The sequence below is a fragment of the Bison bison genome, unplaced genomic scaffold (assembly GCF_000754665.1).
Source record: "Bison bison bison isolate TAMUID 2011002044 unplaced genomic scaffold, Bison_UMD1.0 scf7180017864043, whole genome shotgun sequence".
Classification (NCBI taxonomy): Eukaryota; Metazoa; Chordata; class Mammalia; order Artiodactyla; family Bovidae; genus Bison; species Bison bison.
In genome coordinates this window covers 8,498,245-8,511,732 of record NW_011494615.1, presented here as the reverse complement: position 1 = coordinate 8,511,732, position 13,488 = coordinate 8,498,245, and the positions used below count along the sequence as shown (strand labels likewise).

The following is a 13,488-nucleotide window of genomic DNA, read 5'->3' as shown; positions in this document are numbered from 1 at the left end:
GATGGAGGAGCCTGGTAGGCTCCAGTTCATGGGGTCGCTAAGAGTCAGACATGACTGAGCGACTTCCCTTTCACTTTTCACTTTCATGCATTGGAGAAGGAAATGGCAACCTACTCCAGTATTTTTGCCTGGAGAATCCCAGGGACAGAGGAGCCTGGTGGGCTGCTGTCTATGGGGTCGAACAGAGTCGGACACGACTGAAGCGACTTAGCAGCAGCAGCAGCAACAGGTATATCTAATAATAAGCCTATGTGGTACTATTATTATCCCTATTTTAGATGATGAGATTGAGATTGGAAAACTTTTCAAGGTCAGTGGTTAATACAATAGAATTGAAACGCAGATCCCTCTAACTTCAGTGTGCGTGTTTCTAGAAATTCTTATCATTTTTATTTAATTTTTTGGCCATGACCGAGCAGAATGTGGGATCTTTGTTCCCAGACTAGGGATCGAACCCACGTGCCCTGCCGTGGAGATGTGGAGTCTTAACCCCTGGACTGCCAGAGAAGTTCCTAATTCTTAACCGTTTTTTACTGAGAAGCATACTTTTATCTGAACAAATCCCATCTGCACAAAAATTGAATATCGTACCCTCCCTAAAGAAGTCTAGTATAAACAATATTCCATTTAAGAAAAATCAAATTGAAGTGAGGTCTTAAAAATCGTCCTGAAGGGACTTCCTTGGTGGCAAAAGTCTTGGAAAAAAAAGATCCTGTTCGGCTTCCCTCCACAGCAGGCATCCCTCCTCCTGCAGTTATGACACGATCATAGTTTACTGTTCATAAGGTATGTGCGTGCTCAGTCACTTCAGTCATGTCTCACGCTGCAACGCCATGGACTGTAGCCCGCCAGGCTCCTCTGTCCATGGGATTCTCCAGGCAAGAATACTGGAGTGGCTTGCCATGCCCTCCTCCAGGGGATCTTCCCCACCCAGGGATCCAGCCCGCATCTCCTGCATCTCCTGCCTCACAGGTGGATTCTTTACCACTGAGCCACCAAGGAAGCCCCGTTAATAAGGTACCTGATCTTAAAATTAATCTAGAAAATTAGTCATTAGAAAAGTCTTATATTTGAGAGGGAAATCCATCACCGCCAACTTCCACCCATTCGTCTCAGAGCAGTGGCCAGGTGAGCCCACTCTTTTTGAAGACATGTCCCATTGTTTAGAGAGTCATGTATCTACCAGCTCTTCTCTGTATAGTGTCTCCAGGTTTCTCAGTGGTTACTGGTGGGAAGCTGTGTCAGGCACCTCACCTCCAGATCTTTCTTCTTCCCCTCATCCCTGACTCCCAGGGCTTGATGACATCAGGAACTAAGCCTGACGTTCCTCCAGCTCCTCTGGGGTTCTCCTAGTGGCACTTTGCCATCCTTCTGCACTTTGGGGCTCAGCGCCTTCCACAGTTGGGTGCCAGGACTTCATCAGTTATCTGCTGCTGCCCAACTATCTCCCCCTGAGACTTCCTGACTTCAAACAGCCATCACTGATTGGCTTCTGATTCTGGGGCTCAGTTTGGGCTAAGCTGGGTGGGTCTGTGCTGGTCTCTCCTGGGCTCACTGGTAAGGCAGCAGTCGGGTGGGGCGTGGGCTGGGGCTTTCGGTCCTCCACACCCCCTTTCACAGCAGGTGGGCTTTGGCCAGGCTGATGGAGCTGACAAGCCACATGTTTCTCTGTCTGCAGCAGGCAAGCTTGGGCTCCTCTGTATGGTGACTGGATTCCAACTTCCAGAAAGAGTTCATATGAATTCCTCACATACGTGGAATTATACAATGATTTTTTTTTATAACTGGCTTATTTCATTTAGTATAATGTCCTCATGTTTCCCTTGTAGCACGTACCAAAATTTCCTTCCTTTTTAAGGCTGTATGATTGAATATATACACCACCTTCTCTTTGTCCATCAGTGGACACTTGGGTTGCCTCTATCTTTTGGCTCTCGTATATAATTCTGCTGTGAACATTGGTGTACAGATACCTCTTCAAGATTCTGCTTTCAAGTCTTTTGGATGTCTGCCCAGAAGGGGAATTGCTGGATCAGCTGGTAATTCTATTTTTAGTTTTTTGAGGAACCTCTGTATTGTTTTTCATGGTAGTTTTACCATTTTACATTCCCACCAGCAGAGCACAAGGGTTCCATTGTCTGCACATTCTCACTAACACTTGTTTTTTCATTTTGTTTTAATATAGTAGCCACCCTGACAGGTGTGAGGTAGTATGTATTTTGTTAATTGCATATGATTATATGTTAGGTACACTTTTGCATCCTGTTTTCTGTTAAATGTAGCATTCTATCTTAGGCTTTTCCCCTGCAGTTTAGATTTTGATAGACAGGCTTTTTTTTCATTTGCTTCTCCCTCTCCTTTTTCTGTGTGAAGTTGTTCACACCTCTGTGGTTGCTAGCTTTGATTTTAAACTTAGGAAGCTTCCCTATCCAGAGATCAAATAAGCATTCACCAAATTGAATCTATTTTTAAAATACTTTATTTTTCACATTTGCATCTAAATACTCTGGCATTTGATTGTACTCTAAAAGCCCTTAGCTGCAAAGAATTACGCACAATGTTAACAGTGGTTCTCTCTGGTAGTGAGTTATTTATAATTGTTTTTTTTCATCTTTCATGAATAGCTTTTAGGAATAAGAAAGTAGATGTTACTTAAACCAAAATTGTGGAAAAGGAAATGGCAACCCACTCCAGTATTCTTGCCTGGAGAATCCCATGGAAAGAGGAGCCTGGTGGATACATAGGCTGGATTAGCTCTGGGCATAGGATGGGAAGAGTCTAGCTGAACCCTTATTTGTTCTCCCTGGAGAGTTTCCTCCTTGGTTAAAGAGGGATGGTCTTGTGGGGTCCTTTCTGGACCAGAAAGCTTCTGCACTGTGCCGTTCTGGGAATTGTCAGCCTGCCTGGATAGATATCTTGTCCCTTGGCTGATTAAAATATCACTTCTTTTGGAGAGGAAGAGAGGAGCCAGCACCAAGGGGTTGGGGGTGTTGCCTAGTGGAGGTTAGGACCTCCAGCAGGTGAGTGTCTGTCCATCTGGGACCCAGGGAGAGAGAGCAGAGTGGTGAAGACATGTGAAGTGAAAGTTGCTCAGTCGTGGCCACTCTTTGTGACCCCATGGGGTATATAGTCCATGGAATTCTCCAGGCCAGGATACTGGAGTGGGTAGCCTTCTCCAGGGGATCTTTTCCAACCCAGGGATTGAACCCAGGTCTCCTGTATTGCAGACGGATTCTTTACCAGCTGAGCCACCAGGGAAGCCCAAGAATACTGGCGTGGGTGGCCTTTCCCTTCTCCAGGGGATCTTCCCAACCCAGGAATCGAACCTAGGTCTCCCTCATTGCAGGCAGATTCTTTACCAGCTGAGCCACTAGGGAAGCCCGGTGAAGACATGGCTAGGTTGCAGATCTCTCCTCCTCCGCTGACCACCTGCCTGTTTGATCCTTGGGGTTCAGTGTCTTCACTGAAAAACAGGGATCATGATAGTCCCTGCCTCAGAGGGTTGCTGAGGCTTGAAACAGATAACGTGGGTGAGGTATTGAAGACAGTGCTCTGGCGGTAATCAGATTGCAGCATATAAATGTATCAGACCAACATGGTGTATGCCTTGAGTTTATGCAATGTTATTTGTCAACTATGTGTCAATCAAAAAACAAAGCAAACAGCAGCGCCTGACACCTGGTAGTCAGCACATCCCTACTTGCCTCTCTCTCCTCTTCCCCTTTCCTCAGCTCCTTTCTCAACCTCCCCTGCCCTCCCCTACTGTACCACCTCCTTCCCTCCCATTAACCTCCCCCCACCCTGAAACAGGTCTGCTGCTGCTGCTAAGTTGCTTCCGTTGTGTCCGACTCTGTGACCCCATAGATGGCAGCCCACCAGGCTCCCCTGTCCCTGGGATTCTCCAGGCAAGAACACTGAAGTGGGTTGCCGTTTCCTTCTCCAATGCATGAAAATGAAAAGGGAAAGTGAAGTCGCTCAGTCGTGTCCAACTCTTAGCGACCCCATGGACTGCAGCCTACCAGGCTCCTCCGTCCATGGGATTTTCCAGGCAAGAGTGCTGGCGTGGGTTGCCATTGCCTTCTCCGCAATTCTACTCTACTCCTCAGCAAACTGGAATCAGTAGAAAGTGTGGGCTTTGGAAACCGTTCTGGTTTAGAACTGCTGGCTCCAGATGGACAGCACAACCGGGTAACTTACTCTCTCTGAGCTTCGACTTCCTTATCTGTAAAATGGGGATAATGTGGCTGTGATGAGCTCTGTGTCACATACTCAATGTGCACCCAGCTGGCACTGGAGCATCTTTTCCTACCTGTGTCCCTTTATTGTTGCCTTTTTTTTTTGGAAATTTTTAAAGTCTTTATTGAATTTGTTACAGTATTGCTTCTGCTGCTTATGTTCTGTGTTTTGGGCCATCAGACATGTGCGATCTTAGCTCCCCTACCGGGGGTCAAACCCCTATCATCCCCAGCATTGGAAGGCAAAGCCTTAACCACTGGACCACCAGGGAAGTACCCCCACCCAAGCCCCTTTTCAGTTTTGTAAGCATAACATTGCTGAGATTGGAAATTAGTCTGTATCTTGAAACCCAAGACTTAAGATGATTCATGATTCCGCTGCCACTACCTGGTCCAGGGACCCAAGGTCAGAGTGACTGAGCCTCCTGGGTCATGTCTTAATCTGCCACGTGGAGGTTGAGATGGAATTTAAACCTCCTTTAAACTGCCCAGTCACTTTTGCCCTGCTTATTCACTTGCACTCTCTTTAAAAGTTGACTGAAAAGTAAAATTTTGTAACAGCACTCCAAATGCTGCAAGTAGAAGATAGCAGCCCCATGTAGGATGGAAACAAAACGATCATCTAGGCAGCCTCCTCCTTTGTGGAGGGAAATTCGCAGACACCGGGGAGGTGGAAAATGCGGTGGCCCTCACATGAGACAGCTGCAGCTCCTCAGGGGCGCCAGGAGAGCGGAGAAGGACACGCGTGCATCAGTGCCGCCGGGCACTCTGTGTGTGTGGGCGGCACTCGGCTGATGGGAGTACCGCCGACCCCATTCCTCACGCTGCGAAGCACCGCACTCCATCACAGACCTGGCGCTCAGCAGGCAGGCGAGTGGGTGTGTGGAGTGATGGCTGCTTGTGACCTGACTGGGCTTGGGCAGTGACAGAGCAGACCTGAAACACACAGACTCCACCATCGTGGCTGTGGGACCCCAACTCCCACTGCGGCCAAGCCACGCACCGCCCGCCTCCGTGGACTGGGCTGTAGGCAGTATTTTTCTATTTTAATTTTAAGCTCAGTTCTAATGGATCCGTGCATGTTTTTGGACTAGTCCTCTGTAGGCCAGACACATTTTTAGGACAAGGTTGTCCCTTATACGTGGGTCCCAGTTCCTTTCAAAACACAGGTTCCTGCAAAACACTCCCTTTGCTATTTGATCCCGTTCCTTACACAAATGTGACAAACACATTTTCTCTTTTTAATTTATAAAAAATTTTAAATTAGTTTTTATTACAGTTTAGGGCTTCCCATGTGGCGCTAGTGGTAAAGAACCACCTTCCAACGCAACTCACGTTTGATCCCTGGGTCAGGAAGATCTCTTGGAGGAGGGCGTGGCCACCCACTCCAGTATTCTTGCCTGGAGAATCCCGTGGACAGAGGAGCCTGGTGAGCTACAGTCCATAGGGTTGCAAGCAGTCAGACACAACTGAAGCAACTTAGCATGTACGTATAGTTGCTTTACGACCCTGTGTTAGTTTCTGCTTTACGTCATCATGAATCAGCTACACACAGATATCCTCTCTTTTTTTGGATTTTCTTCCTTTTCAAGTCACCACAGAACACTGAGTAGACTTCCCTGTGCTAACAGTAGGTACTCATTAGTTATCTATTTTATATATAGTAATGTATGTACGTCAATCCCAATTTCCCCATTCATCTCCCCACTCCCAAACATATTTAGTACCGTTTCAGAGCCACAGAAGAGTTTTTGGGTATGGATTATACTTTAAAAGCCCCAGCTTTATTCAGGTATACTTGAGACTCAGAAAACTGGGTGAGACATAAATATTTGATGGGTTTGGAGATACACATATACCTGTGACATGGTCACTACAATCAAGATGATAAACATCCATCACCTCCAAAGTTTCCTCCAGACCCCTACCCCCCGTTTTGGTGGTAAATATATATTCTTGTCATACAGAATTTATCTCCTTTATTATGCTGAGGTGAATTATATACTTTTGAGGTTTTATAAACAACGCAGAAATGGTGGACAGCAAAGAAAATACTTGGTTCAAATGGAGATTATATTGAAAGAGATAAAGCGTTTTCATTTCTAATGTCTGCTTACCCCTCCCCCCAACCACCTAAAAAAAGCTTGTTATTAGATAGAACAAGACTAGGCCTTATGTATTACTGTTTTTGTTCATCTCCCTAGATTCTTCAGTGAATTGAATTTCTTATTTCTTCCCCACTTGCATCTCCCACCCCGTCCAGGAGTGACAGAGCCAACAGCTTGGCCCAGAATCACCTGGAGTTACCTCTAGCTGCGTATTTGATGCATCCCTTTGCTCCTGCTGCAAAATAGCCCACTCTCCCCCAACGCAGTGCTGAAAATAATATGCACGTGTTGTTGCTTATGCATCTCTGGATCAGCTGGTTAGTTCTTGGCTTGGCCCCACTCCTCACGTGCCTGCGGCTGGCTCAGTGTTGGCTGGAAGCTCTGCTTTGCCTGTTCTTCCCGTCCCTAGGGTGTGAAGCCCCTTTACTTCTCTGCAGACGTAGGGACTGTTCCCATGTCTTTTCCCTGGACCACCCTCCCCGTGGCCCCCACCCTGACCGCCAGGTCTGTCCATCATTTCTCTCAGCTGAATGCTGGGTGTGCGAGACTTCGTGGATGAACTGGGTTGCATCTGAGTCCTTTGTGTTGAAAGTCCTTCGCAATTGACCCTTCTAATCATGTGTCCCTCATTCCCCTTCACCTCTTATCATACACAGGACTATGAATTCCTTTTACTTTGTTCTCTCTTAAGTGGGTGTGATCTCGGGTGGCCTCCACCTGCAAGGGCTTGGGGCAGGGCCTGGGTTCCCAGCTGGAGACTGAGTCCAGATCGAGGTCAACCAGATCCTAGCCACTAGACCAGCGGTCAGTGACAGGAGCCCTGGCCCTTCAGCTCTGCAGAAAAGAACTTCCACAAAGACAGGAAGTAGTGAAGCAAGTATTTATTAAGAGGAAAAGAGTACAGTGTGTATGGATACACACAGGCAGACTCAGAGGGAGAGTCCCTGAGTCACACTCTCCTGGCAGTTTGAATTACTTTTATGGGGCATTTCTTAATGGTTTTCCTCTGGCTGATCATTTTGGTTTGCATTCACAGCCCATATTTGATATATCTCAGGATCCTCAGATGTGTGCGCGTACATCTTTAAGCCTAGATGGATTGTACCAAAAAGGCGCATGGGTAGGGAACATCCCTTGGCATCCCTCCCCTGTAGCCTCCAAGGAGCCTCTCTGCACATGTGTGGTCAGAGAGAGCTCCTGACTTCGAGAATGAGAAATATGTCATCTGGGCAGGGTCCAACTTCCTCCTTTAATTGTCCTGCTGTTCTCACCTTGGAGTTTTGGTCCAAAGGGAATGAATCTCCAATTGCTTTACTTTGGGAGGCCCTCTACCTCCTGCCTCATGTGGGGTGCTTTTTTTTTTTCTTTAAATATTCATTTATATAATTTGGCTATATCAAATCTTAGTTGTGGTATGTGGGAATCTAGTTCCCTGACTAGGGATTGAACCTGGGCTCCCTGTGTTGGGAATGTGGCATCTTAGCCACTGGATCCCAGTGAAGTCCCAAAGTGGTTGGCAAGCTTCTGAGAGCACTGCTTTGTAATGCCAGCTTCCAGCCAAATGTGTTATACACAATAGGTATTCAAGACCTTTTTTGCAACCGAGATCAGTGCATGAATGAAAGACTGAATGAAGGTGTTGATGAAACTAAGGAGCAGGTAGAACGAGGCTTACAGGAGTGAACAGTATACCTGGAGTTCTCAATTGTTTTCTGTCCTAAGCCCCTTTGAGCACCATAGAACAGGGTCTGTCTGGTGGGCTTAGTTTCTAATAGTTCCAATTGATTTAAGTTTTCTTAACTAACTTTTCAGCAGATACTACAGCAGTTTGTCCCTGGTTGCAAATGCTTAACTTCTCCAGGAGGCGACTGTGAAGGGAGAAGCAGGTGTATTCCAGGGAGACTGGACCGTGGGGAGGGCGCTTGTGGCTCTAGTTTATTTTCTCACTGGCTCTACTAGACTTGGGTTCCTAGTGTCTTAGAGATCCCCACCCCTCTAGGTTTTCTGTGTTCATCAGAATCACACTTGGTCTCTTTGACCTTGTGTGAATTATCAGGATAAACATTAGGATAAAGGTGGTAGTGATGGTGGGGAGAGTCTTGGCCTTTTCTTCTATAAAGTGTCAGAGGAGAATTGGATTAACGGATATTTAGCTAATAAACTGTCCTGCTGGCATAGAAGAAGGATTTCACAGGGAGAGCCACAGTTGCACATCGTCTATTGTGCAGCCAAAGATAAACGCAAGGATAACCCTCTCCATCTCTTCTGTATCTGTTTGGTCCCGCCCCCTTTCTGTCATTACCCCTTACTCATTTTCCAAACTGTCTTAAGAATAATCGTTAGAAAAAATAATGAATGCCCTGACATGTGAATTCTCCAGGTGCTCCGGGCCTGTCTTTCCTTTACTCCTCACACCAGGAAGGTTGTCTAAGAAACAAACTGTTTTTCCGTTCAAAATCCTGAAAAGGAAACTGATTGGCTTAGCCGGGATTAGGTACCACCCCTGGCCCAAATTGCTGCGCCCAGCACATCCCTGAAATAGGCACAGGTACCGAGCTGACCAGCAACATCTCTGCCGTGGGGAGCAGCTGCACACCCATGGTTCTTGTGCAGAGGACTGGCATCAAGTAGCATGAACTGGCATCTTCTCTTCCCTCGGGGGAAAGCTGTGGGTGACTGATCCATTCCCAGGATATGTTTAGTGAATGCTGCTGCTAAGTCATTTCAGTCGTGTCGACTCTGTGCGACCCAATGGACGGCAGCCCACCAGGCTCCCCCGTCCCTCGGATTCTCCAGGCGAGAACTCTGGAGTGGGTTGCCATTTCCTTCTCCAATGCATGAAAGTAAAAAGTGAAAGTGAAGTCAATAAGTCATATCTGACTCTTCATGACCCCGTGGACTGCAGCCTACCAGGCTCCTCTGTCCATGGGATTCTCCAGGCAAGAGTACTGGAGTGGGGTGCCATTGCCTTCTCCAATGCAGAAAAAAGGGAGCTTTTAGAGGCTACTGGGTGGCTGCTGGGGAGACCAGACCTGGAGCCCTTGCTCTGCTCTTTTTCTTGAATCCACTTGGATCTTGTCTTTCCTTTATGACTCCACTTGGGCCCTGGTGGAGTTCACCAGAACACTGCTTATTCTACAGTAACTGCATATGAATCTTCTTTTGATGAATTTGAAATATAGCCTAATAGCCTTGGAGACTTTGGGAACCCTTGAACTGTTTTTGCCTTTTTTTTTTTTGCTTTTTTGTTTTCAAGATTTCTTTATTTTATTTTTGGCCACACTGGGTCTCTGTTGCTTTCCCTAGCTGAGGTGAGCAGGGGGCTACTCTCTGGTTGCGGTGGTCGGGCTTCTTATTGCGGAGGCTTCTCTTATTGCAAAGCCCAGGCTGTAAGACACATGGGCTTCAGTAGTTGCTCTAGAGCCTGTGAGTTGCACAGGCCTTGTTGCCTCGCTGCATGTGAGATCTTCCTGGAGCAGGGATTAAACCTGGGTCCCCTGCATTGCCACCCGGATTCTTAATCACTGAGCCACCAGGGAAGCCCTGAAGTGTTATTTTTATGCCATCTTTCAGGTGGATTTCTCTTCCACCTGTGATAGTCTCTTCCAAGAAAGATTGATGCCTTCTGGTCTCAAAGGGAGGTACTTCTTGACCTTGTACCAAATTCTGAGGCTTTCCTGACCACAGGGTGGTATTTCCAAGTGAAAACAACCAAGTTTCAGCTGAGGCAATATCATATCTTGAGTTCTAAGCTCAGTGCTTGAATAAGAACTCAAGTCTTCTGAATTATAATCTGGTGCTTTTTCTCTTCTGCTCAAGGGAATTTATCATTCTCTTTCTTTTAAAAAAATTTTATTATTTTTTAATCATTTTCTTTTCCATCGTTTCTTTTGCAGGGGTTCAGCTGTTGCAAAAATAATTGGTAATAATGTCAAGAAACTTCAGAAGTTTGCCTCCACGGTCAAGATGTGGGTCTTTGAAGAAACAGTTAATGGGAGAAAACTGACAGACATCATAAATAATGACCACGAAAATGTGAAATATCTCCCTGGACACAAGCTGCCAGAAAATGTGGTAAGATTTGGGGGTAAAAAGTATTGGGTAAAAAGTAAAAAGTTGACAAAAAAATTCACTCAGATTTTCCCACTACATCTTATGGAAAAACCAGAATGAACCTTTTGGCCAACCCAATTCATTTGGTTCATTCTGAAAGTTAGGCTTGACTGAGTTAGCACCTAGGGCTTGGAGGGGTGGGAAAACTGCTTCCCCAGTCTCATGTTCCTTTCCACCACCAAGTTCATTGCTTGATCTGTTTTGGTTTTCCTCCTTGGTGGCTCAGATGGTAAAGTGTCTGCCTATAATGTGGGAGACCTGGGTTTGATCCCTGGGTCGGGAAGATCCTCTGGAGAAGGAAACAGCAACCCATTCCAGTACTCTTGTTGCAGGAAGAGGGACCCCTTCTAAGGTCCGAAACTGGGCTCTTGTCTAACACTCGGAAATGAATTATCTGAGGAGACACACATGCTGACAAAGCAAGAGATTTTATTGGGAAAGGGCACCGGGTGGAGAGCAGTAGGGTAAGGGAACCCAGGAGAACTGCTCTCCCGCGTGGCTCGCAGTCTCGGGTTTTATGGTGATGGGATTAGTTTCCGGGTGGTCTTTGGCCAATAATTCTAATTCAGAGTCTTTCCTGGTGGCGCACGCATGGCTCAGCCAAGATGGATGCTAGTGAGAGGGATTCTGGGAAGTGGATGGACACGCGGTGTCTCCTTTTAACCTTTCCCGAACTCTTCCGGTTGGTGGTGGCTTATTAGTTCCGTATTCCTTATCAGGATCTCCTGTCATAAAACAACTCATGCAAATGGTTACTATGGTGCCTGGCCAGGGTGGGCAGTTTCAATCAGTGTGCTTCCCCTAACACTCTTGCCTGGAAAATCCCATGGATGAAGGAGCCTGGCGAGCTACAGTCTATGGGGTCGCAAAGAGTCGGACACAACTGAGCAACTCCACTTTCTTTATTGTGAATGTGGGCCTTGCTTTGGTCCTTGCTAGGGCTGCCATGACAAAGTAAAATAGACTGGGTGTCTTAAACAATAGAAATGAATTTTCTCATAATTCAAGAGACTTCAGGTTTTCTGGAGGAAGTAATTTTTCTCTCCCCTTCTAGGTTCTACTGTCTGGCCTAAGCAATTAAGTTGACACAAGTCTGAATAACATGTAGTAAAGAATCTACCTCCAGTGCAGGAGAAATGGGTTTGATCCCACGGTCAGGAAGATCTCCTGGAGAAGGGAATGGCAGTCCACTCCTGGATTCTTGCCTGGAGAATTCCTTGGATAGAGGAGCCTGGTAGGCTCCACTCCATGGGGTCACAAAGAGTTGGATACCTCTGAGCAATTAAAAAAAAAAAAAAGCATAGGGGAAACCCAGGAAAACTTTGTAACCCAAAAGATAGAAGTCCTTACCTTAGATAATCCTCAGCTAAAGAAAAAAAGGGGATGGGGGGAACTTGCCCAGTGGTCCAGTGGTTAAGACTCTGAGGTTCCAATGCAGGGGACTTGGCTTTGATCCCTCATCAGTGAACTAAGATCATCCCACATGCCTCAGGGCATGGCCAAAAAGCAAGAAAAAGGAGGGTGGGGAAAGTCAGTTTTGGGAGGTGAGCAGGAAAGCACAGGAAACAAAGGAGAGGTTGTTATGCAGATTTAATCTTTACCTTCCCAGTTTTGAGAGTTCTAGAGGTCTGGCCTTCCTCTTCCCTTGGAGGGAGACCCCCCCTTACAAATGGAGATTTCCCTTATAAATGTAAATGTTTTTACGTAAGGGCAACTCCTATTTGGTTTTCATTGAGGCAGTGATGCCGTTCAGCCATCTCAACCCCCTTTTCCTCCTTCCCTAGACCTTTCCCCGCACCTTAAAATAATTAATACGGTGAACTTCCTTGGTAGTCCAGTGGTAAAACTCCACACTTCCGATGCAGGGTCCTTGGTTGGGAAACCTAAGATCCCACAAGCTGTGGGCTGCAGCCAATAAATACATAAATAAAGTAAATTTATAAATAATAATATGCCCACTGCAGGAAGGGGGACAACTTCCAGGGCCTGAAAGGGGGCTCTTGTCTAACACTCAGAAATGAATTGTCCCAGGAGACACACAAACTGGCAAAGCAAGAGACTTTGCTGGGAAGGCATGCCTGTCAGAGAACAGTAGGATAAAGGAACCCAGGAGAATTGCTCTGCCACGTGGCTCTGCAGTCTCAGGTTTTATGGTGATGGCATTAGTTTCTGGGATGTCTTTAGCCAGTCACTCTGACTCAAGGGTCCTTCCTGGTGGCACACGCATTAATCAGCCAAGATAGATGCCAACGAGAAGGATTCTGGGAGGTGGTTGGACACGTGGTGTCTCCTTTTGACCTTTCCTGAACTCTTCCAGTTGGTGGTGGCTTGTTAGTCCCTGTTCCTTCCCAGGACCTCCTGTCGGAAACAACTCATACAAATTATGGCCTGTGCCTGGCCAGGGTGTGTCGTTTCACTCAGTTTGTTTCCCCTAGCATACCAAAGAGGCATGTTTTAAGGTGGCAAAATGTTCTCTGCTAAAAAGCCCATGAGCAAGGTGTTGGCCGGGTTGGCTTCTTCAGAGGCCTCTCCTGGCCTCTCCTTCCTGTGTCTCCATGTCTCCTAATCACCTCTGTATAGACACCAGTCACATTGGGTTTGGGCTCACCCCGTGACCTCATTTTAACGTAATTCCCTTTATAAAGACCCTGCCTCCAGATACAGTCACATTCTGGGGGACTAGAGTTAGAACTTCCACATGTGAATCTTGGGCCGGGATGGACACATTGCAGCCCATCACAGTCTACCTTCTTGGCATTCAGGGTGCTGATCACATCAAAGCTGGAACTAAGAATTTTGCTTTTCATGTTGATACCTGACACTTGCTCCTTGGAGGAAAAACTATGACAAACTTAGAAAGCACATTTAAAAAGTAGAGACATCACTTTGCCAACAAAGGTCCATATAGTCAAAGCTGTGGTTTTTCTAGTATTCATGTATGGATGTGAGAGTTGGACCATAAAGAAGACTAGGTGCTGAAGAATTGATGCTTCTGAATTGTGGTGCTGGAGAAGACTCTTGAGAGTGCTTTG

At 46.5% G+C, this 13,488-nt stretch overlaps 1 protein-coding gene across 1 annotated transcript in view; it reads left to right on the top strand.

The window, feature by feature from the left end:
* The window catches only part of GPD1L (glycerol-3-phosphate dehydrogenase 1-like), a 63,736-nt gene that overhangs the window by 6,193 nt on the left and 44,055 nt on the right, over nucleotides 1–13,488 (top strand). The window contains exon 2 of the mRNA XM_010835554.1: nucleotides 10,240–10,417. Within this exon, the coding sequence (XP_010833856.1) occupies nucleotides 10,240–10,417 (178 nt within the window). The remainder of the gene's footprint in view (nucleotides 1–10,239; nucleotides 10,418–13,488) is intronic.